The sequence below is a fragment of the Pongo abelii genome, chromosome 4 (assembly GCF_028885655.2).
Source record: "Pongo abelii isolate AG06213 chromosome 4, NHGRI_mPonAbe1-v2.0_pri, whole genome shotgun sequence".
Lineage (NCBI taxonomy): Eukaryota > Metazoa > Chordata > Mammalia > Primates > Hominidae > Pongo > Pongo abelii.
Window position 1 is genome coordinate 9,250,331 of NC_071989.2, and position 25,319 is coordinate 9,275,649.

At 41.6% G+C, this 25,319-nt stretch overlaps 1 protein-coding gene and 1 long non-coding RNA gene across 10 annotated transcripts in view; one reads left to right on the forward strand and one right to left on the reverse strand.

Moving 5' to 3' along the window:
- The window catches only part of SEMA5A (semaphorin 5A), a 516,352-nt gene that overhangs the window by 133,553 nt on the left and 357,480 nt on the right, over positions 1 to 25,319 (reverse strand). For all 9 annotated transcript variants that reach the window (XM_063724051.1, XM_063724052.1, XM_063724054.1 and 6 more), the window contains one exon: positions 18,997 to 19,201. In XM_063724051.1, coding sequence (XP_063580121.1) covers positions 18,997 to 19,201 — 205 coding nt within the window. The remainder of the gene's footprint in view (positions 1 to 18,996; positions 19,202 to 25,319) is intronic.
- On the forward strand, positions 11,917 to 15,097 carry LOC129059328 (uncharacterized). The gene is made up of 2 exons (XR_008525133.1): positions 11,917 to 12,039; positions 14,741 to 15,097. It is a non-coding gene; the product is annotated as an uncharacterized LOC129059328 (long non-coding RNA).

Sequence of the window (25,319 nt, forward strand, 5' to 3'; positions counted from 1 at the left end):
GGAAATTGAGAGTCTGAAATATGAAAGCAAACAGCAAACATCTGGAGGGCAGGAAAGGCCCAGCTGGCATCTGAGGAGCAGGAGTGATAAGTTTTCTTAAACGTCAATTTGGAGAAAAATTGTTTTAAATTGGGACTCATGGTTGAGACAACAAACTGAAAGATTGTCACTAAACATGCTCCACACTAATGATACAGAGTCCAGGGCCCCCAGCTCTCCAGCTTCCATTGACTTTCCAGTGAGACTCCCCAAATCTTTTCATGGGTGCAGATTTATTTATGATCTATGAGGAATCCCAGCCCAGTTCTTACTGGGCAGCAGGAAAATCATGAGTCTTAACCAATTCTTTGCTTTTCCTAACTGGGATGTAGATGGCTGAGAGGGAGCCAGCTTCCAACACTAGATATATGTCCTCCAACTAAACACACAGGCTGCGGCAAGGGTTCCAGTCAGACAGCAAGAGTCAGAAGACCTGGACGGTGAGAGGTCAGTGCCTGGAGATGGGGCAAGAGTGAGCAGGCACCAACTTACAGGGCACAGAAACGGCTCTAATTCTGAGATGGGGATGTGTCCTAGCACATAGAACAAAGCTCAGACACCAGAGCAAAGAACTGATCACTTGAGAAGATGTCAAAGCCAGCTCACTCAAACTGGGTGAAAGGTCAGAGCTGAGCCAGGACAAAGATGAGGTAGCATTGAGCCTGGGCCCCCGAGCTCCTGGCATGCCCTGACTCCACGCTGGAAAACTCCAGAATCTGGAGAACTAGAAGTGCAGGTTAAGTGTTAGAGGGTCCCAAAGGCAAGCTGCCAGGTGAATCACCACAGGTCAGCAACTCCACAAAGCCCCAGACAACTGGCTATTATCCAATCCATGCACAGAGAAATGAATGCTGCCTAGAGATACTAAAAATGCCAACACTGTGTAATCAATATGATTTCTAATTGAAGGAAAATTATAGTTTAACTCAAAGAGCAGCAGTTCCTTGTGAAGATTGCCATTTAAAGACAATTTACCAAGGACAAATCAAGGCATTTGTGGTTGAAACTATTTTTTTCACTATGAATGAGTGTTCTTCTGCTGAGGACAAGGTCAGATTTTTAAAATTAATCAAATGATCATATCATTGAAGGCCTAAATGAAGTTTCTACTCTGACAATTAATCTTGGCGATCACTTCAATACTAAAAATAATATTTTTTTTAACTAAAATCCCTTAATGGTACTTCAGTATTGAAAAAATTAATTACTAAATTTTTATCATTGCCACAAATATATGAAAATTGAAGGCTACAGAAACCTCTAAACTGTTCTGGGGGTGTAGAAATCAAATTCTACCTGGCATAACTGAAGATCACTTTAAAGGATTTTTTACTAATTTCAGACAATAACGCTCAATAGTTTAGTTACACATGAGAACAATTCTTAACACATATTTTCTGGTTACAAGAAAGAAATCTTCAGCTTCTTGAGCAAATTTTCTTTTCCTTTCTCTCAATTTTAATTCCTCAGAGAAACATACTATGTATTTACCAAGATTCATTATACTCAGTTGACACATAGTGGTTATAGGTAGCAAGAAATGCCCTTCTAAACAATGCTTTAATCTCAAAATGGTTTAAAACTTTCAAACCTAGCTGAGCTTTCACAGCCTTAAAAATCCAGAATCTGGTGATAAGTGTTCTCTTGGTCAGAAACTTATTAAACATGTGTTGATTGCTCTTAAATGGGGAAAAAAATCAAAAGCTCTTTACTGCTGTTTTCATATTGTTTCTGTTTCCGGATTACTCAAAATAATGAAATGGCACTGGTGAAGATCTGAAGAAAGGATGAAAGCACACAGGGACAGATGGCTCACTGCTTTCCAATAACTCATTCATTCAGCATTTATTTTGCACTTACTATAATCAGACAATTCCAAACAGGGAAAGTTGTTTTCTTCACACTGTTTTTTTGTTTTTTGTTTTTTGTTTTTTGTTTTTTTTTTTTGGTCTAGAAGAATAACTGGCTACATAATTATAATTTCAGATATTCTCAACTTTAGGAGCATCTTTAGTCCATTCAGGATGCTATAACAAAATACCATAGATTGGGGGGGGTTATCAACAACTGAGATTTATATCTCATAGTTCTAAAGCCTGGGAAGTCCAAGATCAGGGTGCCTGCAGATTTGATGTCTGGTCACAGCCAGTTCCTCACAGATGGCCCTTCCTTCTGTGTCTCACATGGTGGAAGAGGTGAGGGATCTCTTTGGGATCTCTTCTATTGGGCACTAATCCCATTCATGAGGAATCCATCCTCATGACTAATCACCTCCGAAAGCCTCCACCTCCAGATACCCTCACACTGGGAATTAGGTTTCAATTTATTTTCAATCTGGAGGGACACAAGCATTGGGATCATTGCAAGAGGGCTGGTTAATGACAGGCTCCTTTGATTCTTCAAACAAGGTCTCATTAACATGTTGCATGTCCTCAGCTTCTCCAAGGAAATGTTGATCTGATGAGTAAGACAGGATCGTGTAGGAACAGTATTGCCCCTAGGGACACAGCTCAAAACATTATTCCTTTCTTAATATTATGAAAACATAACATTATGAAACTCCACAGCATCCTTTGGTAACAATTCTGTTTAAACACCAGAAAATACCATACTTAAGAAACGTAGTATTGGACTTCTCTAGGTTTCAAAAAGGAAAGAGAGATGAAAATATTATAAACCAATAAATAATGGAGCAGATTTTTAGGCTGTGTTTTGAAACAACCAAAATAAAAGTAATTCTGATGTTGACATCCCTGCAAGTGACAAATACTGTTTTTCCCATGCCTGGGACAAGTATGCAGTTAGACTTCGGCATTGTCAGTAATCGCACCACTGTAAATTACAGCTTACTGCAGACATTCTGGTGGAAGGAAATGTTCTAAGTGTTAATTTGCTGGGAGATTTGAGGCGAGTTTGTTTCCGCTAATGACTTCCAGGTGGGAACTGCAATATTGACGGTTGCACCTTACTTCCTACTCCCAACCCTCTCTTTCTCCCAGATATGTGAAATATCCTCCTTCTGTTCCTTAAGGTATCTTGGTATCCTCATCTTCTCTGCAAAGGCTTTTTCGAAAAGATGTGGTGAGGTACCTTTTCTTCCAGTCACTCCGTTTTGTAACAACTCCTGGAGGAAAGTTCGTCTGTAACACCATTGTTACTGCTATTTTATCACGCACTGGAGGATGCACCCATTCCTTCCATGTCCTTCAGAATGCACTGCTGTCTGTTTTAGAATTTAATTACAGAGGTCAAGGCCTAAATGTGCTTAGTAATGGCTGATCATCATTGCCAGGCAGGGGCCATCTATACAAGTTAACAAGGATGACAGGATGTGCTTAGATCCAGAATAAAAACATCAGACATTCAAAGCCAAGGCAGAAAAAAAATCCTACAAGGAATTTGACTTCTATGATTAGCTGTGCTTCCACTTTACTCCAGTGAATACAGCCCAAGCAACCTCACTCCTTCAGAAAGTCTCTGCTACCGTGTCCTTCATGTTAGACTACATCATAATAGGAAGCTTTACTCTACAGACCTTTGAAGGCGTAAGAGACGACAGCTCTGTAGTGATCTGAGCTTGGAGTCAGAGAGGTCTCCCTTAGCAAAGATTCCGTTTGTTAACACATCACAGCAGAATCAAATTATTCCACATTTTATGGTTCTAAGAAGTATTTTGTTTTCTGATTTCACAGCTTAGAGAATGACTATGGTGGGCCAGGTGACAGCAATTTTATATATTATTCTAATACTCAGCAGCAAGTGGGGGTGTGGTAGAGTTCTAAAATTCTGCTCCCTGCATCCCCAAAGGAATTGCAAAGGTCATCCAGATCCTGTGTGTTCGTGGAGGGTCAAGTTACTCCCAAGCAGTGGATACTCTTTTCTTGCAGGATTCCTTAAATTCTCTCAGTGGTCCTTGAATAACTGGGTGTCAGAGACACAGCACGCCCCGGGACAGAGATGCAGTCACCTCACTGCCTGTATTTCTGCCTCCAGTTAGGCACATGTTTATGCCTCCAGTTAGGAAATGAACACCCATCCCATTGACAGTACAAAGAAAGGAAAGAAAGAAAGTGCAGAGATGGCTAGAGGGGTGCAAGCAGAGATGGCGGTGGCCCTTACACGTTTAACACTGACAGGTAGGGGTTTGGTTTGTTCACTCACTTGGTTTCAGTTAGTGGGAAATTAGCCTTTGAATGCCATACAACATACGGCATCTTCCTTTTGTCCTTCTCTTCCACATTCCAGAATTTTTCTTTTTCATTATAGACATTTGCTCATGGAGCACTTGCGAAAATGGAAAGTAACTCCATTTGGTGGAAGCACTTCAGCCAGGTCTGGATAACTAGATGTAGAGCAAATTACCAATGTAATTACTTGTGCAGCTCAAACCAGAAGAACAATTTCTCCCTTTAAATAGGAACAGCCCTCGTAATTGAAGTCCTAGCTGTTTGCTCCAAGGAAAACCATTTTACATTTAATTTTAAACTTTCAAAATTAAAACATATTTACAGGGTTTTTGGAGGGTGAGAATAAGAGGTGGCATCTGTAAGATAGAGGGCATCTAATAGACCTCCTACCATAGGCAGATTCCTAAAACAGTCCCTATCATTCCCAACCCCTAGTGTTCATGTTCTGTGTAGTCCTCTCTGGTGAGTATTGGCCAGACCTATGAATATGACAGTGTGTCACTCCTGTGATTAGATCATGTGACATGGAAACAGTGAAGGAATTCTGCAGATAAAAGTCAGATTACAAATAAGTTAATTTTAAGTTAATCAAAAACTGGATCATCTTGGATGAGCCTGACTTAATCAAGTGAAAAACCCTAAAGGGAGGACTGGGCCTCTCTGAGAAGAGATGCTCTCCTTGCTGGTTGCACAGAGTAAGTGGCCACATTGAAGGATATGGGCGGAAAGCTGCAGGTAGTCTTAGGATGTGAAAGTAAACTCTGCCAACAGCCAGGACAAAACTAGGGCCCTCTGTCAACACCATGAGGAAATAAACTTTGTTAATGAACTGAATAAGCTTGGAAGCTGACTCCTCTCTAGTCAAGCCTTCAGATGAGACTGCAGCCCTAGCTGGCATCCTGATTGCAGCCTAGTGAAACCCTGAACAGAGGACCCAGCTAAGCAGTGCCTGGGGTCCAGGACCATGGAAATTGTGAGCTAATAAGTGTATGATGCTTGAAATTGCTAAGAATACGATAATATGTTGTACAACAATGCAAGAATAACACATCCTCTGAATACCCTATTTAACACCTTGTTGAACTGTGTGTGAAGCCCAGGGTCCCTTCTGAGGTTAGCTGTCCTGCTCTTGTTGAAAAAAGGGGCCCCAGTTCTGGCAGAGGTGACCCAGTTCGTATTCCCAAAGCTGATGGTGTCAGAGGTTGGCCCCTGACCCAAGGATGGCCACTCTGCCAGCTGACCAGCAGCCTCAGCAGTGGCCTAGCCTGTGGCATGTGGCACATTCAGGATAATGGTGATCTGGTAGTCAGGTCAGACTCTCCCTCTCAGGAATGTGAGTTAAGGAATGCACAGATGGGTGACCACTGATGGGGCAGCAGAAACATGTATCCTTAAAATATACCCCATTGCTTAAAATAACCCAAGGATTTCCTCACTGCCAAAATAATCTAATTGAAATTAGGTAGAATTTAAATAGAATTATCAGGTAGGGACAATAATAAAGCCCATGCTTACCCAGCATGTGGGTGCCACTGTAACTGGACTGCTCCAGCAACACAACAGAATTAATCCCACAAACAGACTCAGAGGAGCAGGAGCAGCAGTGATCACAGTTGATTCATTGGACTGACAGTACTTAAATTCTTGCTATTTGGCCAGATGCATAGTTACTTAGAAACCAGAAAACTGGGGCAGTTATAGGCTGCTGAAGTCTCTTTGGAGCCTGGTTACCCCAAAGAACTGAGTTCAGGGTGCAGGTTACAGAAAATGAAGGCAGAGGACAAGATGAGTGCTTTAAATGATGGAGTCATTTCAGATGTTCTTCTCATTGCAGCTAAAAGACACAACTGTGGGAAACAGTGATGTTGACTCTATCCCAATATGCCTGAGGTTCTATGAGGGCAGGTTGTGTTCCTGACATAGCCTCATCTGAACATTTGGAGGTCTTCATTCTGGTGGAAATGTATGTGTATTTTCTGTTGATATGCATTTTCTGAAGTCAGTGCCTTGACTTGGCCTTCGTTGAAGATTGACTTGTTCATCTTTGTTCACAACCAGGGTGAGTCCCACGCAGGTCCTGAGAAGCCACCAAGGCTCATCTCCATTGTGTCTTCCCAAACTGGGGCATCCCAGGACACTCCTAGGAGGTGCAGGCCTGGGCTGCTGCCAGGTGACCCTAAAAGACATCCTGCATCTCACAGGTTACTAGGGTTATGTGGATTTTGACTTTGAACCCAGCCTTAGCACCCTATTAGAACTCTAAAACTAAGCATGAGGATACTGGAAATGGACACACAGGGACACATGTCAAGAATCACCATCCAACAGATGAAATGGATTGGCTTTCGAAGACTTAATTTTTACATATTTATCAGTATAATTTTAGTTCTATCTCTGATATCCATAAACACCTTGGCAGAACTTATAATAAATTGGAATTTACATGATAGTAAATTAGATAAATTGAAACCTTCAGCCTGCCTCATTCAAAACTAACAAAATTGATGTCTCATGGTAACAGAACTTGGATTTACTCCTCAAAAAAAATTTAGTTGGTAAATGCTCCTTATGGAGAAAATAATTTTTAAAAAATTACCAAGAATCTCATTATCCAAGTTAAATCACCAGCAGAATCTGCTCTTAAATATTTGTTTAAAAATATTCTCATCAGAATATATTGAACAAAGGAAACACTTTCAGTTATGTTCAATTTGCACACTTGGGTCTTACAAAACTGAGCTCCTGAGTGGGGAAAAAAAATGGATAAGCTCTCTCTCTCTTTTTTTTTTTTCTTTTCTTTCTTTTTTTTTTTTTTTTTTTTTGTTGAGATGGAGCCTAGCTTTGTAACCCAGGCTGGAGTGCAATGGTGCAGTCTTGGGTCACTGCAACTCCATCTCCCAGGTTTAAGTGATTCTCCTGCCTCAGCTTCCTGAGTAGCTGGGATTACAGGCACATGCCCCCACACCCGGCTAGTTTTTTTTATTTTTAGTAGAGACAGGGTTTCACCCTGTTTGCCAGGCTGGTCTTCAACTCCTGACCTCATGATCCACCTGCCTCGGCCTCCTAAGTGCTGGGATTACAGGCATGAGCCACCATGCCCAGCCAGATAAGCTCTCTTTTAAGACATTCCAGCATTCTGTATAGATAATAGTTAAAAAGTGTTGGTAATGATTGTAAAATATGCTTTACCACAACAAGTGATATGGATGAAGATGGATGAGCCATTTAATTGAAAGCCCTTAATACCTATAAAGACCTATGTTCTTATCATCAACTAGAAAAGTCCTTTGTAAAAACACTTGCAGATTCATCATCAAATTAGCAGTCAAGTGGGTCTTCTCATAACTGAATTTTCCAGGATAAATGTCTGTTAAAAATTCCTAAGCCTGTGTCTACATTATATACTCCAGTAACTCGTATTCTACATTAGACATGTCTCATGAAGCTTTCATGTAGAAAATGGTTTGAATGTCCCTCTGTAGAAGTAGAGATTAGACTTAGCAAAAAATAAGAAAACCTGGGGCACTGAATCAAGATTATGAAAAATCCTTGTAGTTATAATACCATCATCTCAAAAAGAAACAATACTACCCTAACTGGGGTTTTGTATAAGCAAGAGGACAGCAGGTTTTGGAACAGGAATCCACTGTGCTTCATCTCCTAGCTACTGCCATTAAACCTGAAGGAGTTATATCAAAAATTTGTATCAGGCAGGATCTGTATGAAAAAAAGGTAAAGATAAGCAATTTTATTTACTTATGTATTTTTTGTCCACAGACCACAATCTTTACTACTGAGGGCAACTTCCAATGAATACTAATCATGTGAAACCTGAGAGGAAAGTCACCTGCCTCAGGTGGGTCCAAAGCAAAGCAAGATGGAGAGGAAGCAAGAGACCAAGAAGAAAACAGGAAATTTATCTGCTCCGTGAAGATGAAGTTGGTTGCATCCTATTTAGAACATACTGAGAAATTTACTAATTCATAGGTTATAACTTCGTATTATTTTGCGGTTGGGAGACCAGGCGTCAGCTACTAAAAATATTCAGAAAACATGTTTAAAAGCCAAACACATTAAAATACAAGAACTAATGCTCCCACATTTAATCAAACAAAACAATTAGTTGTTTTTATAGCATTTTAAGTGGTTTGGCATATACTAAATTATATTCAACAGTATATTTTCATTTTAATTGGGCCTAACACAAACTCATGCTAAAGAACTAATTGTGTTCATGGAGTTCAGGGAGTAGGAGAAGGCCAGGCTACTCTTTAAATTTGACTGTAAGAGCAGATGCTGTGTGGCAAAGTCTACCCAGGTATATTAGTAACCTATGGGTGCTGCAATAAAGTACCACATTCTGGTGGGCTTAAAGCAGCGGAAATGTATTTGCTCACAGTTCTGGATGCTGGAAGTCTGAAATCAAGGTATCAGGAGAGCCATACTTTCTTAAGAATCTGGGTGGAATTCTTGTCTCATCCTAGTTTCTGAGGGCAGCTGTCCATTCCAGGTGTTCCTGGGCTTGCATTTGTGCACTCCAATCTCTGCCCATGTTATCACATGGCATTCTCCTGGTTTGCCTCTTTTCTCATCTTACAAGCACACCAGTCATATTGGATTAAGGGTCCACTGTATGCCAGTATGACTTCATCTGGACTTGACTAATTACATGCTCATGCTCAAAGGCCCTATTTCCAAAGAAGGTCAAATAGGGTACTGAAGGGTTAGGAATTTCAACATACCTTCTTCGGGAACACAGTTTAACCCACACCACCAGGTAATTGAGTTTCTATTACTTGCTGCAATTATTCCCTCAATAAATGAAAAATTCATTAAATGTTATCAAACAAGCACTCAAATTATATAATGTACCCCCTTCAGTTGATGGGAGCCCCTTACATAAAGAAGCACAAGTAATGCAAGTCCAGACTTGGTTTGGATTTATAATTTCTGGTGAGAAGGACAGAATTTGGAGTGAATGTAAAAAAAAAAAAAAATTCCAACATGATAGTTTTTCACAAGTTAATACTTGTTCCTGACACTTAAATAGTTGCAAATTGCTTAGAAACATTGAGTGAGATAATTCTCAGGAGTGATGGCAGCCATAAATGTATTAACTTAATTTTTGGTACCCAGAAGGGTATCCTTGGGGTCTCTAAAGTCTTATGTATGTTGGACAAAGGGAATGTCAAGGTCTGTTCCTCACTCAGCCTTGCCTTAATTTTTTTAGATATGGACCTGAAAGCCTCGAAAATTACGTGCTAGAAAAAAAAATTGCAGGGAGAAAAGAAAGTTAGAAACGGAATTTCAGCATTTGTTGAGCTAGTTGGCCACTATCACTCTTGCAGAAGAAACTTCTAGAGTACATAGAACACTGTTTCTTTGTCTTTTCTACAAGTACATTTGGAAAGTCATACTGATCTCCTGACTTTAAAAATGATTCGTAGCAAGCAACCATAAAAAGGCACTCTTCTGTACTTAAAATGAGTTTGGAAGGGAAGAGTGAGAACAGGGGAGGTCCCTGGTTACATTTCCTCCCTGGTGCTCAGGGCAAAGCTAAGTGAAGGTGACAGGCGTGAGTCTCGGGCCCCCAGGTACATCGGAGCATCTCCTCCTTTATCCCTGAGGTTATTCTGACCCCTGCCCCCACCCCTTGTGCACCTCAGAACCTCCCCCATCTGGGGACCCCTCTTTCTTACTCCCTCATTCTTCCTCCTCAGTGAGATGCCCATTGGCAATAGTAAATATTTAAAAGCCAGATTCGTAGGTTCACAGGATCCAACCTGTACTGAAAAGAGTCAAAATTGCATGTGCCAAAACCCCAAAGTCCTTACAGGTGGAATTCCATCTTTACCTGGTATTAATACCCTTCAAAAGCACTAAACAGCATGGATTTCAGGTGTTGCCCTTAGAAACTATTCTGTTATTGCCTTTCTCACTTCTCCAGTGGCGGGTTTTTCTCAATTGGCAGCCCCCCTGGCACCCCACCAAACAAACACACACAGTCACGCCTCCTTCCCCAGCTCACACCCTCTCTTGGTTCCCTTTGGTGCTTTATTCTGGGGCCTAACTCAGCCCCTCAGCCAAGTCCTGTCCTTCCCCTTGGCCTCTCAGCCCAGGTTCTAGGTCTGCCTCTCGGAAGACTGGGGATGGGATTGACAGAAACACGCTCCTCTAAGGTCCAGAAGGGATGCAACAGTGAGCATGTGGAGATGGAGAGGGGGGACTAGAAACATTTACAGATGCATTTCCCCGTAACGGGTGCAAAACTGTCTGCTGACACCCACAAGCAAAGTGCCCTTGCCAACCCTGCATGGTCCTCGATTCAATCTGCTGTCTCCCCCAACCCCCTGCCCCAGCTCACTCCCAGCCTCAGAGTCCCTCATCTATTAAGAAGTTGTCTAGATGGGTATCCATTTCCTGACCTCTGTCTCCTCCTCAACTCGCCCCTATCTCTCTCCACCCCAACTTTCCATGAAAAACAGGCCAACTCCCAACTTTAATGGACCTGTTTCTCTCCGCACATTGCTCGTTTCTTCTTACCACTGAAAGCCCTGCCTCCCCCATCTCATCTTCCTGTTTCATTTTTTCCTATTTAACATTTAATGTAACTGCTTGTTTTATTGCTTCTGCCTCCCCCCAAAAAAATATATGCTTCCTGAGGACAGGGTGTCTGTCTGTCTTGTCCATTGCTGAACCCTCTCCAGTGAATTTTGGCACAAAAACTCCAGTGTCTTCTTTTCAGCAAAGGCCAACAGAAGTATCAACTGTCCAAACCAAAAACATCAGAAGTCATTCTTAATTGCACCCATTCTCTCACGCCTCCAAAACACCTGCTGCATCTGTCAGCTTCTCTTCAAGAAATTAACCAAGAGCAGCATTTCTCAAACTGATAGGTGTTCCATTATCACTCCTACAAGAAGACTTCTCACATTTTTCCTGATTGTCCCCTCACCCATAAAATTTTACTACAGATATTCTGTACTGTATATTTTCTTGTATAGCCCACGTCTATTTGAACAAAAATTAGATTTTTTGTCCCCCTAAGAACTAATGTTTGCTTCACTGAGGGTGACATCTGCCTATCTTCTGGCTGAGCCTGCCATGCTCACCTCCTCCTAGACCACCTTGATGACTTCAATAGCTTTGACCCCAGCCTACTCTTCCTTACTCAGTTACAATGCAATGACATCTAGAATGCCTGCTTATTTTTATACAACGGCAGATCCTGTAGCAATACAGTACTGTTAGTTTAGAAAGAAATTGTACCCCAAATTTGACCCTCCTTCTACCCTTTTTGTTATCCTCTGATTCATTCTCCAGGATGTATAGATAGTAATCTTTGAAAACATGTATCATATCATGTAACTTCTTTTCTTTACAGAACTTTCAGTAATTATTATTATGCTTAGATTAAAATCTGAATTTTTAAACATAGCTAGAAGGCACATATTAGCTATCCCCGCCTGCATCTGGAACCCAGAAACTCTACAGGGTTGAATGAACTCCAGACATTGTTGGATCCCTTACTGTGGTTGCCTAGAAAACAGAGGAAAGGATTCAAGGATTCGGTGCTAATGCATTATTGGGGATGCAATCCCAGGGCTGTGTGGTGAGGGAAAGGAATATGGAGCAGGAAAGAGCAGGAAGTGATGCTACATGATTTGTTACCATGGGGCTCTTCCTTTATGATGAAACAGAAAGAGACATCTGCTTGGCTACATGAGGAGCCTGCCCTTGGAGAGCCGCCTGGAGGTGAAAATGGAAGGGGAATTCACCACTTGCATTCTGCCCATACCCCACATCTCTCTGGGTGAGGCTTGCTTCACAGAAAGTTCATCCTCCTGCACTTCAGGGCTGCAGCTACCAGCTCTTCCAGCACCTGCTTGAGAAGCCATATCCCATACCCAGAAGTGTGGGATCTCATCCAAGCCCAGGTGTAGCAAGAGCGCCACAGACACCTGACCACCAGCTGCTCAGCATCAACTGGAGGAACCTCCTGGTCCTGCCCAGGAATCTGTCAGTCATGGTGATAGCTGAGGCAGAGCAAATGGCCGAGGGTCCAGGGTCAAGTAAGGCTGAGAGAACCCGCGGTTGAACTTACGACCTGACCAATCAGTGGTCCTTCTCTGTCGCCTGAGCTCATTATGCTCCATTGCACCCCAGAGCCTTGGCTCACGTGACACCTTATTGCTTCCTCCTCAGATAGTAAAATGGGTCCCCAACACCTCACTCGCCCTCTTTCCACAACGTCTTTCCTGAGGTTTTTGTTCCGATTTTCTTCTTTGGCTAGCAGCCAGGGTTTTCTGTTGTTGAAGTAGGAATCACAGACACATTATCCCTAAATATTCCATCTACCTTTATTTTTGACCTAAGGATTAGTCTAGAATAACATTCTTGAGTCACATTTATTTTCCTCTAATGTGTGTATATATTGTTCTACTTGAAATCTGGTATTGAGTGTTCCCCTATTTTGGTTTTACTTTCTCAAACCTTCTCACATCATTTGGCTGAATTTAGCCCCTAATCAGTCTTATTTCGTGTTTGTAAAAGAGATTTTTGGTTTTCTGTTCCTTGAGATTTTCATTTTTGAGAGTGTCTGTCTTTTTTTATTCTTGGATGAGTATAATATGCTCAATTCACATTTTCTTTTTCTCAGAATTTTGTATAACCATGTTTCATAGATTTATACAGCTGCAGAGTATCCTGAGACCATGGGACTTTTTTCATTTTTCATTTTTTTCCCCTCCTCAATACCTAAATAATTATTTCTGTATTCTTGGAATTTAAAAACTTACCTGGCTAGTGTTCCTTTATTCTGAATTAATATTGTGCAAACACAGTATGTTTTGAAATTTGCAGACTCAATTCTTCCTTTATGGCAGGGTAATTTTCTCCAATAGCATCTTTGGGCACAAGTTTTTAGCTCCACAGACAGGGTTCTTTGGTTCAAAGACACAAATCACTCTGTGTGGTCCATTGTCTTTGTGGGTCCTTCGTATTTAAAACCTTATCTTTTATTTCTACATTTTCCACCTTAATCACTGCAAACATTTACTCTGTGTCTAAGCTTTAGCTGTGTTTTCGTTTCCATGAAGTTTCTAATTATTACTCTTGTAGTAGAATAGCACGTCATTTTGATCTTCTACTTATTCCCTTATCTCTGTGAACTTCCTTTTCATCTCATTTTGTTTCTTCATCATTTCAACTCTGAGTACTGACTTTATTTACATTGCTCTCCCTTTTTTCCAAGCAAAGTAACTTTGTGGCACATATCCTGCTCCTGCTGGGATGCCTTCTATTCCATCTGCTTTTCTGTAGACTGAAGTGACAGGACAGGGATGCAGAGGAGGAAGCTCAGCCCAGGCTCCCACTTTGTTGAAGGTCTTGAGTCTTCATTTTTTTTTTTCCTTTTTGAGACAGCATCTTACTCTGCTTCCCAGGCTGGAGTACAATTGTACAATTGTGCAATCCTAGCTCATTGCAGCCTCAAATTCCTAGGCTCAAGCAATCCTCCCAACTCAGCCTCCAGAGTAGCTGGGACTGCAGGTGCGCACCACCATACCTGCCTAATTTTAAAAATGTTTGTAGATGTGCAGTTCCACTATGTTGTCCATGCTGGTCTCAAACTTCTAGCCTCAAGTGATCCTCCTGCTTTATCCTCACAAAGTGCTGGATTACAGGTGTGAGCCACTGTGCCCAGCTCTATTTTTTGAGATTTCTGTAAATATTTCATTCCAGAATACAATTAACCTTGGGACTGGGGGAAGAGAAGGAAACAGAGGTGATAAACATGGCACAATCTCACATGAGTTCAGCAGCTAGAAGCATATAAACCTCTGTATGAATGTTTCCTGCTTTATATTCATCTATTAGCTGCCCTGATTTTTCTATGTAAAGTTTTGCAAGTTTGAAATGAAAAACAATGATTCAAAATGTGTGTGTGTGTCTTCTTCCTTTACATTTCTTTAGTGCCTGATATGTGTTTTTATATAAATGTTTATGAATTATCCTCTAACTAAAACAATTTATAAAATATAACACAAAAAGAGATCAGATTCTTTTTAAAAAATATATTTATTGAGGTATAATTTGCATGCCATAAAATTCACCCACTGATTTTTAGTATATTCTGAGTTGTGCAATTATTGCCACAATCTAAGCTTAGAACATTTTACGATTATATACAATTTAAGGTTCAAATACTTTTCAAAACAATAGAATTGAGTTAAAGTGAAAATAAAAATGATATATCTCGTCCTACAAGGGAGAGTAGAAACCCTAAGACTGAATGGCATTGTGGGGGAGGGAGCATAGGATTAGAACAACCATGGCCATGCTGTGGATAAAGCCCAGAGCAGCAGCCACATGTCTGGACCAGGATTGCATGTGGGACTGCGAGGGACTATCACAGCGGTGGGGAAGAGCCAGAGGAGAGGTGTTTCCAAGTCAAGTAAGGGGGAAACTCCCAGAATACCTGATTGCTCAGCATGACCTTAATTCTGTCTTTGTAGAGAACTCAACGGCGATATGAGACTCCGTCACTAACAGAACTCCAGTCACAAATGTTCCACCATTTCCACTTGACTCTGGCTCTGAGAAAATCTTCAAAAACCAGCTTACAAAATATTAGCACAGTCATGACTCAGATAACACGCCTGGCCCTGGGTGGATGGACACCAGGAGAGACGCAGGACAGTAGCATGAAAATGGACCCAGAATGTATCTGGGGAAGACTGCTGACTCAGCGGAGTGGCAGCAGCGGGAAATGCCACCAAAGAGGCGAGACGCAGATGAACTAGACCAGCAAGAGGAGTCTAGCTCACATGGATCTGTAGACAATACGTACAAATAAACTGACTTTTCAAACAGCCATTGGCTGGTTTCCTCCCATTTGCTTGTGTTCACGTAAAATCAAAGTAAGAGAAAATACACCTACCACCAAATCTGGATTCCCAAGCCTAGACGGATATCAAACTGACTCTGCGAGTAAGGCAGGAAGGACTCTAGCTTCACATTCATTAGTTATGAATGTCTTACCCATGCTCTATCAGTTGCTAACTCGTTTAACTCCTGGATATGGTATAGCAAGTGCACCCAGACTGAAAGGACTCTAGCATGTGTGCTCAATATCAGATTCTTTTTTAGATTTACCTTTTTAATTGTTTTAATTGAAACATATTAGATATATATATTTTCAAGGTAGATGTGATAATTAGATATATTCATATAATCAAATCACGGTAATTGAGAAATCCATCACCTAAAATATTATGTTTAATTTACTCTAGAACTATCTGAATTATTCCAGATTTTTTTCAAATATTCAATCAATTAATGTTAACTATAGTCGCCATACTGATCTATTGAACACCAGGTCTCACTTCTATCTATGTCTATATCCATACCCTTTAATCAATCTCTCTTTATCCCTCCCGCCTCTATATCAGTTTTAAAATCAAATGAGATGAATCTTCCTGGTTTGCCTTGATGTGACTACTGGGGCTAGTTATAAATAAGAGACCGGAAAAATATCAGCCTTTTGAATTCAAAATGTCAAAATCTCTAATCTTTAACATTTCTACTTGTTGGGGGTTGTTTGGCTCTTAGAGGGTTGAATTAAAATGTATATTATTATACCTTCCAGTATTCAATTCCTTGAACATAAAGACTGTATGTTAAAAAAAAAAAAAACAATATCCCTTAAAACTAAATATCATTCTTAATTAAAATCTGAAAAAAAGACTATATCTCCTTCAAAATATATTAAACAGTGCTATAAGAGTAAATGAAAAGATCCACAAGTTAGTTGAGACATGAAATATGTAATTATAGAGGTTGTTCAGTTAAAATTGTCAAGCCAGTCTAAACAAGCTGAAATGCTTTCTGGGAATCCACTTTTCAGTAGAACTGCTTTTGTACCTGCCCTGGGTCACTGCATATGGTTTGGAGCAGGGTTTGTGTTGGGCCCCGGGTATCTATGGCTGTTTTCTGCTGGAAAGTACCTTCAACCACTACAAAGTTCTCCTCCTCTTGAGTTTAACAAACAATCCAACTAGTGAGAGACGGAAACTATCAAAGAGTTCTACATATGGCATCTTTACCCATAATCCCAACTTGTGATTCAAATTAGCAGTATCTTGATGTACAACACAATTCAATTTGTACACAGGCAGTAGATCAAAAGAAAAGCCAAAAATCAGGTTTGTGGAACAATAAAGCGAATCTCTGCAAAATGCATTTGCCAAATGGCACATAGTATATCAATATCGGAATCAGATCTGCACATCAGACAGGATCAGATGGTCTGGAATCCCTGCGGCAGCTGAGTCCTGAGCTAATCTCAACATAGTGTGGGGGTGAGGGTGTTGGGAGCAGCAGTCCAATCATGCTATCATTCAAAACAGATATCTGCAAGCAAGTTTCTAGAAACTTTTCAATAGTGGTTTTAAACAGTGGTAGAAGAAGTTGCTTGTAGCTATGGACTGAATGTTTGTGTCCCCCCAAGATTCATATGTTGAAGCCCTAATCCCCCACGAAATGTAATTAGGAGACGGGGCTTTGGGGAGGTGATTAGGTCATGAGGATTGGAGCCCTTAGGAATGGTATGAGTGTCCTTATAAGAAGAGACATAGGAGAGAAGATCTCTCTTCATTCTGTGAGGACACAACTAGCAGGCAGCCATCTGCAAACATGTAACAGGGCCGTCACCAGGAAATGAGTCATCAGCCACCATGATCTTAGACTTCTAACCTTCAGAACCATGAGAAATAAATTTCCGTTGTTTAAGCCACCCGGTCTATGGTAATTTGTTATAGCAACTGACTAAGACACTCATCAAAGTAAAAATAGAGGAGTTTCATCAGAAATCCTCAGAAGTTCACTACAGATCATTATAAACACAAGAGAAGCAAACGTGACCTACTTGGCCTTACGTGGGGAGTACGTCCAAAGGCTCAGGTTGAGACCTCAGGCTGCTCTTCACTGACCCACTCAGGTCTACTCAAGAATAGCCTCAACCCCCGTCAAAATCCCTCCCACTCCCAAGGTACTAATGAGGTCCTCTACTGCCTCCTAGAATTGGAAGAAGACGGCCCTATTCTCTGTGTTATTAGCCTGGACATTTATGGTGAAAAACTAGGAACTCTTATGGAAAGGTCCCGTTCATTTATCCCACAAACCTTTTCCATGCCAGGCACCCTGGGGAAAATTAAGGAAATACATGACAGAATAAAGAGAAACAATCCTGTCTGCAGTCTCATAAACAAGAAGACAGTGCAATGGTAATTCCTTCCTTTCTCTTAACACAAACAAAAATCAACAAAATCCTTTCCTTGACCTCCCATCCCCTCCAGATAACTCATCAATCCTCCATTTCCCTTCCCCGAAAAACTTCTAGAGGAGATGCTCTAAGCAGCTGGTTCCATCTGACTTTGGCCAGTGCTCTTCCTCCTCTCCAGTTCCTCCTCTTCCCACAGACTGGCCCTGAGGGGCAGCTGTGGCCTCCATCTGCCCACTCAGTGGTCACATCTGTCCTTACCTTACCTGACCACTCAGTGGCACTGCCCGCCACTGGCCAGTCCCACATCTGGCTCATTGGTTGTTTCCCTTATGGCTGCCTGCTCAGTCCCCACTCAGCTTCATCATCACCTCCCGGTGGAGATCAATGCTGACTAGCAAATGCAGGAGCTTGCTGGGCTCTCTCTGCACGTCTGCTGTGTCTGCTCGTCATCACCTTCCTGGCGTCTTACCGACTGGTCTGTTTATTATCTGCTGTCCCCACTAGAATGTAAGGTCCAGCAGGGCAGGTGATGCCTATGGGTTCACCAGTTTCCTTCCCAGTGCTTCAAATGAACTCCACAAATAGTAAAGGTTCAGTAGATAGTAGCAACTTCACGAAAAAGAAAAAAAAAACTAACTGGTAAATATGTGGTAAATATGTAACTAGGAATTGAGAAGTTCTTTGAAGAAAAAAAAATATATTATTATCAGCAACAAAAACAGTAATCGTGCTCCATGAAAAATGACAATTATACAGAACACTGGACAAAGAATGGGGAGGGGCAGACTCCACCGTGAGATGGCTCTGTATGGGAATCTGAAGGCAGGAAAGAGAAGGACAAGTCCACAGAGCTCAGCCAGGTCCCTATGGCTGGCCTCACACACCCAAAGCCGTCTGTGTAATAAACTGAGATGGAACATGCTTTCTACACTCTAGTTGCTTTGGAAACTGAAGAGATCTAATTGTTATTTGTAATTTGAAAGTATCGCTGCCTACATTTGCTGTAAATGTTCCATTATTTATGCCCCAAAACATATTCTTTGAACACTACCATGTACCACCCCATCCACGCAAATATTTTGCTGAAGGCACTGTTTTTGAACAAATGAGAAATCACCATGGCAATCCCAAGATAATATTTCACCCAGCAACGTCTTCCAACAAAGCATACCTTTGTCTTAAATTATCCAAATTCAAATGGTCTTGCCAAGGAAATACTTATTTTATGAATAGTTGAGGAATAATAGCAAAGAAACAAGCCATTGTCTTTCCAATTAAAGTTATGACTAATATAGTGAAAATAGATTGAGATTTTCAAAAAGAGGCACAGAGGCTGAGGAAGATAAGTGAGCATCGTGGGTTTTGCTGGTTGCAAAAAGAGACAGCAGGCGTAAAGCTTGAAATTGAAATTGCATGTTTAGAATCTAAATCTAAAACACAAAATCAGAAGATGGTACAAAACCCCTCAGAGGGGGGCAGAGCTCCTACCTGTGGCCAAATAGATGATGTGGACGAGCGCTTCTCTGCCCTGCACCACGTCGACGGCCACGTGGGAAAAGCGGCTATTGTCCTCCATGAAGGAGGGCACTGTGGTCACTGGCTGTACCACCTCATGCATCAGAATGAACTTCTGAGCATCCTGTAGATTTCTCTCGGTCAGGTTCACGTACAGGCCCTGGTCCATGGTGCCACACTGAAAGGGAAGACAGGCCAGGTTACCAGAGCCAGCAGCCTGGACACCCACAGCTGGCTGTGGCCACCCTAGCTGGAGAGTAACTTGGAAATCAAGTAAGCCACAATCCATCATTGAAGTATGCAAACATCTCTGCTTCTCCATTCTCCCTGCAGCCCCTATCCTTAGCATCCTTTTTATGTTAGATTTGAACTCATATCTTGGGAGTCTCCCAACATCATCATAAATGAACTGATCAGAAGTTAAAAAAAAATTAAAGTGGGAGTGATTGCTAACTTTAAACAGCAGATGCATAGAAATTCCTCCTTTTCTGTCGAGTCACTTGAAAGCTGTCTGGCTAAACACATACTACTATATCTGTCTGATAAATCAGGTAGCAAATTGAAAATGCAACAATCAAGGATCTCATATAGATGTATTAGTTTTTCTACTATAGCAGGGGGTCTATAAGCAAGGCATGGATTTCAAGGTGATAGCATTAGGTCATTCTCATCTGTAAAATCGAACAGCATTCACATGGGCTACAAAAATACTGTGCTGGCCTTATTGTTTTGTGCTTGTATTTCAAATTAGAAGAAATTATTAAAAAATGTTTAGAGTCCAGGAATATGGAAAAGAACATGGCAAATTTATAAGAAGAACGGGAGATGAGGAGGTAAGGGAAATGCGGAAGGAAAGGAGAGGAGTGGGGAGAAGAGAGTAAGAAGGAAGAAGGAAGGAAAGAGATTTCAGATAGAGCAAACATCATGGAGATGAATCTGGGATATACAAGGGGAAAATCAGCCCTGTACAATGCTGGGAAATAAATTCAGAGCTGTGTTGTGAGGAGGCTGGCAGGTGTTATATAAGACTGTCTCTGGCAAGGATGAGGTAAAAAGAGGGATAGAAAGGAAAGCACGGCTTTCTTAGAGCCAAGCTCAGAATCAGAAAACTACTACCAATCCTTCTCATGTCTTTCATAAACTTTAATTCCTAGTACAAATGGTGACTGATCCCCAGTAGAACTTCACGTAAGTAGGTTTGACAGAAAAGAATTTCCAGGCCCATACCACCTGAAACTACTGTTTATAACATGTCATGTCTAATATGTGGTTTTATAACAGGTGAGAGGTGCAAACGTATAAGATGCAAATTGCTTTTTTAAAAGTAGATGACATTTTTACAGCATTTGATAAAATGCTCCATATGCCATAAAATTATAGGATGATTGTAGAAAAAGAGAATCTGAGAGTTAAATGGATTTCATGCATCCAGTCCAAGGCTTAATTTAGTATCACACCCTTGCAGGGGCACCCCATGTTCCACAGGCAAGGACTGTGTGAGTTTAGGTGAAGGTCTCAGCCCTGCCATAACCCAAGTGCTACTCTGGCTCCATGGCTCTCAAGCCACATGGAATCAGGTGAGTGGCAACTCTCCTGCCACATGGTCTGAGGTGAGGTCTCGCCTCTCAGTCTCTGTCCCTTTACCTGTCCAGTGGCTAGGAAAATAGTTACTCTGCTCATTTCTCAGGGCTACTGTGAGACCAGCTGAGATAATCCGTGGAAAGCATTTGTAAATTAACTGAAAGCCCTTATAAATGCCAAAGAACAAGACAATGTGCCTGGCACTAAAGAGAAGCCATTCAATTAATGGTGAATGGTAAATGCATTGGTCTTGGAGCAGGACAGCAATTCTATGGTCTGTTGAGCTTCAGTGGCCAGAGGGAAATGAGTGAATAAACAAAGAAGGGAAGGAAACAATGAGTGAATACACAAGTAGTTGTAATTGGGGGGAGAGGGGATGTGCTAGGAAATTTTATATAATTACAGTATTAAATAGTAATATTTGGAGGTCAGAGACATGTCCTTACCTGTCAACACATGTTTTAAAAAATGAAAAAGAGCTCTACTAGGCTTGATCTAATGTCTACACAGGAAAGTTCTAGTTCTGAGCATGATGTTATGTGTGGTGGTTTACATTCCTGAAATCAGTGGTGATACCCAAGTCACAGGGGCAGTTAGCTGCCTACCTGCTGGGTGAAGTTTGCACACAGATCTTGTTTTGTAAGCATAGTGTTTAAAAAAAAACTGGTATCATGAAAACCAGATGGCATAATATAAAAATAAGAATCTCTTGCTGTTCTTAAGGAACCCAGAAAAATTGGACACCTAACAGGGAGTTCTCGGTGGCAGGGGTGAGGCAGGATGACTCGCCACGCCTTGCCATCTTTATTTATATGTCGCCTGTATCAATCTTATTTATGACTGCCAGAATTGCCAAGAATTGGTTTTGAGGTATACTCTACTACTTCTTGGTTTATTTTGCTGGCTATAATATTCCACCCAGTGCTTCTATTTCAAATAGCTGGAAGAGTATTCAGAGTTATAGAATCTATGTATTGGATCATAAGCAACCCACTTAGCTCTCTAACACCTGAAAATTTTCTAGCTTTGCCTTTTATGCTGGACTCCCGCTGTGTCTGTGTGGGGCACTGTGTGATGCCCTGGGTTCACCATGCAAGAAGAAAACAACAAAAATAGTAAAAGCACAGCCATTGCTCTCATGTGCCCTACAATCCACAACAGTTTTCTGCCAACATCTCTTCAAGTAATTTGGTCAGTAATTCTACAATTTTTTTAAATGATAATAAATATTTGAACTTTTGTTTATTTACTTGTTTCTAGGACAAAACATCCATTCCTGTTCTAGCACACTAGTGCATGCTGGTCAAGCCCATAATCACCTAACCTCCTGTAGGAGTGCCCAATTTTAACGGTCCCTTCATTCACTTACTCCCTGGCATCTTGCTGCAAACATGCTTGGCGGGCCGGGGGCGGTGGCTCACATCTGTAATCCCAGCACTTTGAGAGGCCGAGACAAGTGGAACACAAGGTCAGGAGTTCAACACCAGCCTGGTCAAGATGATGAAACCCCGTCTGAACTAAAAATACAAAAAATTGCCTGGCGTGGTGGTAGGCACCTGTAATCTCAGCTACTTGGGAGACTGAGGAAGACAATTGCTTGAACCCAGGAGGTGGAGGTTCCAGTGAGCTGAGATCGTACCACTGTACTCCAGCCTGGGCAACAGAGCAAGACTCTGTCTCAAAAACAAAACAAAACAAAAGAAAACAAATCTGCTTTGCATATCAAAGGGTCCTAATGGACAGGATCAGAGCTATGCACTTGCTCCTCCAACAACTGCCTCCTCATCCACTTAACTATATTTGAGGGTCTATTTGTCCATTTCAACTCCATCCTTTCAGAGTGACAGTAATCAAAGCTGCACAGAAAATTCTGGAGTCTGTCACAGCTCAGCTGTGCCACTGGGCCTCGGTGACATTTTACATCAGTGATTGCCGCGTGTCTTACTGAGGGTCAGGGTCTGGATGACTTTGAGGACTGCAGCCTCTAACAGGGCAGGGCTCTGAAGCACCGCCTAGAGTGGTTTATATATTTTGTCTGAGAAAAATGATACTTTTTGTTGTTTGTTACTGTTTTGAGATTTCTATATTAAATGTTGAAATATCATGCACCATCTCTCCTAACCCATTCTTCTTCCTGAATCCAATTCTGCTTTCTGCTTCTTTGATTAATTAGCTACTTCTAGTATGTAAGTACTGCACAAATTCCTAAATGTCAGTAGGAAAAACAAGAATTTTAAAAATCTAACCACTTTCCATTGTTGGTTATTGCAAACATAAGGCCTCTTATACATGTCTGGGGAGGGATCCTTAGTTAAAATTGAATTCCCACTCTATGCCAGTCTGGATGGTTTCATGAATGTCAGTGAGGATACTTTGCCAGTGTGGTTATCGAATAGAGTAAACATAAAGAAAACACTTGTTGTGTACTTGTACTAGGAGTTATACAAAGAATCACCATAATCTATAACTTGAGCTCCACTGGAGTCTTAAATAATACTCAGAGAAGAGAAGCTCAGCAATGCAAGCTTCCTGCCTAAAACGCATGCCAATTTCTGCATGCTTCATTCATTATGCTACATGGACTGGCTTCCATCCCATAATGAGAGTAAGCCCTTCAGTGTGACACTGGCATTATAAAACCAGATGCTCCTGGCCTTAGGAAATAAGATTTGCTGTGTGCTGCAAAGGTATCCAGATGAACGGGCTACGAGTTATCCACTGCCTGGAGGTGGCTACGAAGGGACTACGAAGGGACTACGAAGGGACCACGAAGGGACCACGAAGGGACCACGAAGGGACTACGAAGGGACCACGAAGGGACTACGAAGGGACTACGAAGGGACTACGAAGGGACCACGAAGGGACTACGAAGTTTACTAAGCCACGCTGTTCACAGTAAAGACTTTTGCAATAAAAACATCAATGTATTGAAAATACAGTAAGCATTATTAATTATTGAACCTTCAGGATTTTATTATACAAAGGACTTTCTTAAAAGGAGTATTTCCTGTATGTAAGAGGAGAAAATGAGACAAAATATGCATTTACACAACATTTGATATGTAGAAGGCACCAAATAAATGATTCTTTTTTGTATTTTTAGAGACAGGGTCTTGCTCTGTCACCCAGACTGGAGTGCAATGGATGGATTAGAGCTCACTAATTGAACTCCTGGGCTCAAGCAATCCTCCATCTCAGACTCCCAAATAGCTAGGACTATAGGTGCGTGACACCATGCCTGGTTAATTTTTTTTATTATTATTTTTGTAGAGACAGGGTCTCACTCTGTCACCCAGGCTTGTCTCGAAATCCCGGCCTCCGGAGATCCTCCTGCCTTGGCCTCACAAAGCACTGTGATTATAGGCATGAGCCTCTGGGTCCAGCCCTTAAGAGTTATATTTATCAAATATTTTATACAGTAAACAATGCACATTATTCAATGTTATCAAAATTTACTCCTAAACTATTTGCATGCATTTTTATCCCTCTCCCCCTTTGTTGATGGAAATATGCAATAAAGATGCATAATAGATAGATGTGTGATAAAAATGCACATAATTTGCTCAAGGAAAGCAGCACGCAGAAAGACGACATGTAAGCCAGCCATCTTATTTTTATTCCCATGCTCCTTCAAAAGCTTAAAGACAACAACAAACACAAAACTCTTTCAAAACAATCATAATTGAATGGTCCTTGCAAAAATCAAAGTAAAGTGTAAAATCATTGAACCTTTCCATACTCCCAGTTTTGGGAGTCCCAGATACAGGACCCACTTCTACCACCGATTAGTAATAGTAACTAATGGCCATTTAGTTGGAATAGGCTAGGATTCTGCATCTGAGGACCGAGGTTGGGATCCTCACTTGGCTACTTAGCTGTGTGGCCCTGGCCAGGTGATCTGCCCCAGGCCCACTGTCCTTCCCTGCACATGGAGAAGGCATTACCCACCATAGCACTGCCACCAGTGTGCAAGCTGATCTATCTGAAGCATCTAGCACAGGGTCTGGGACTTGCTGGTGCTAAAAATGACAGCTGTGAAAATGATGATGATGATCTTAAGAAAGCTGTCAGAAGGCCCTCCAAGGAAGCCTGCTGCTATGGACCCAATGTCTGTAAGCCACCCAAATTCCTACCCTCCAGTGTGGCTGTATATGGAGATGGGGTCTTAATGGTAGTAAATGAGGGTAAGTGAGGTCATAAGGGTGGGGCCCTGGTCCAGTGGAGCTGGTGCCCTTACAAAACAGGAAGAGATACCCCAAAGGTGTCTCTCTCTCCACCATGTGAAAACGCAGCAAGATGTCCACCTGCAAGCCAGGAAGAGAGAGCCCTCACCTGAAAATGACCCTGCTCACACTTCTGTCTTGAAGGTCTAGCTTCTAAAACTGTAAGAAAATAAATGTCTCTTTTTTAAGCTACCCAGTCGGTGGTGTTTTGTTACAGCAGTCCAAACTGACTAATACACCTGCCAACTCACCAAACATGAGTAAATTGCTTCATCTCTTTGGGTCCCAGCTTCTTCTGAACACTGGGAGATGGATGACTCACAAAGCCCTGGAAGCTTGAACCTCCTGCAGTTTTGTGATAACAGATGAAGGGCCTCCACCTCCTCTTCTTTCCTCAGCTGCCCGCATTACATTCTGTCCTTCCCAACAGGGAATCCCACCACGTTTGCCAATTAGCACTCTAATCCTGTTTGTGTGTCTCCACTGCTCTGT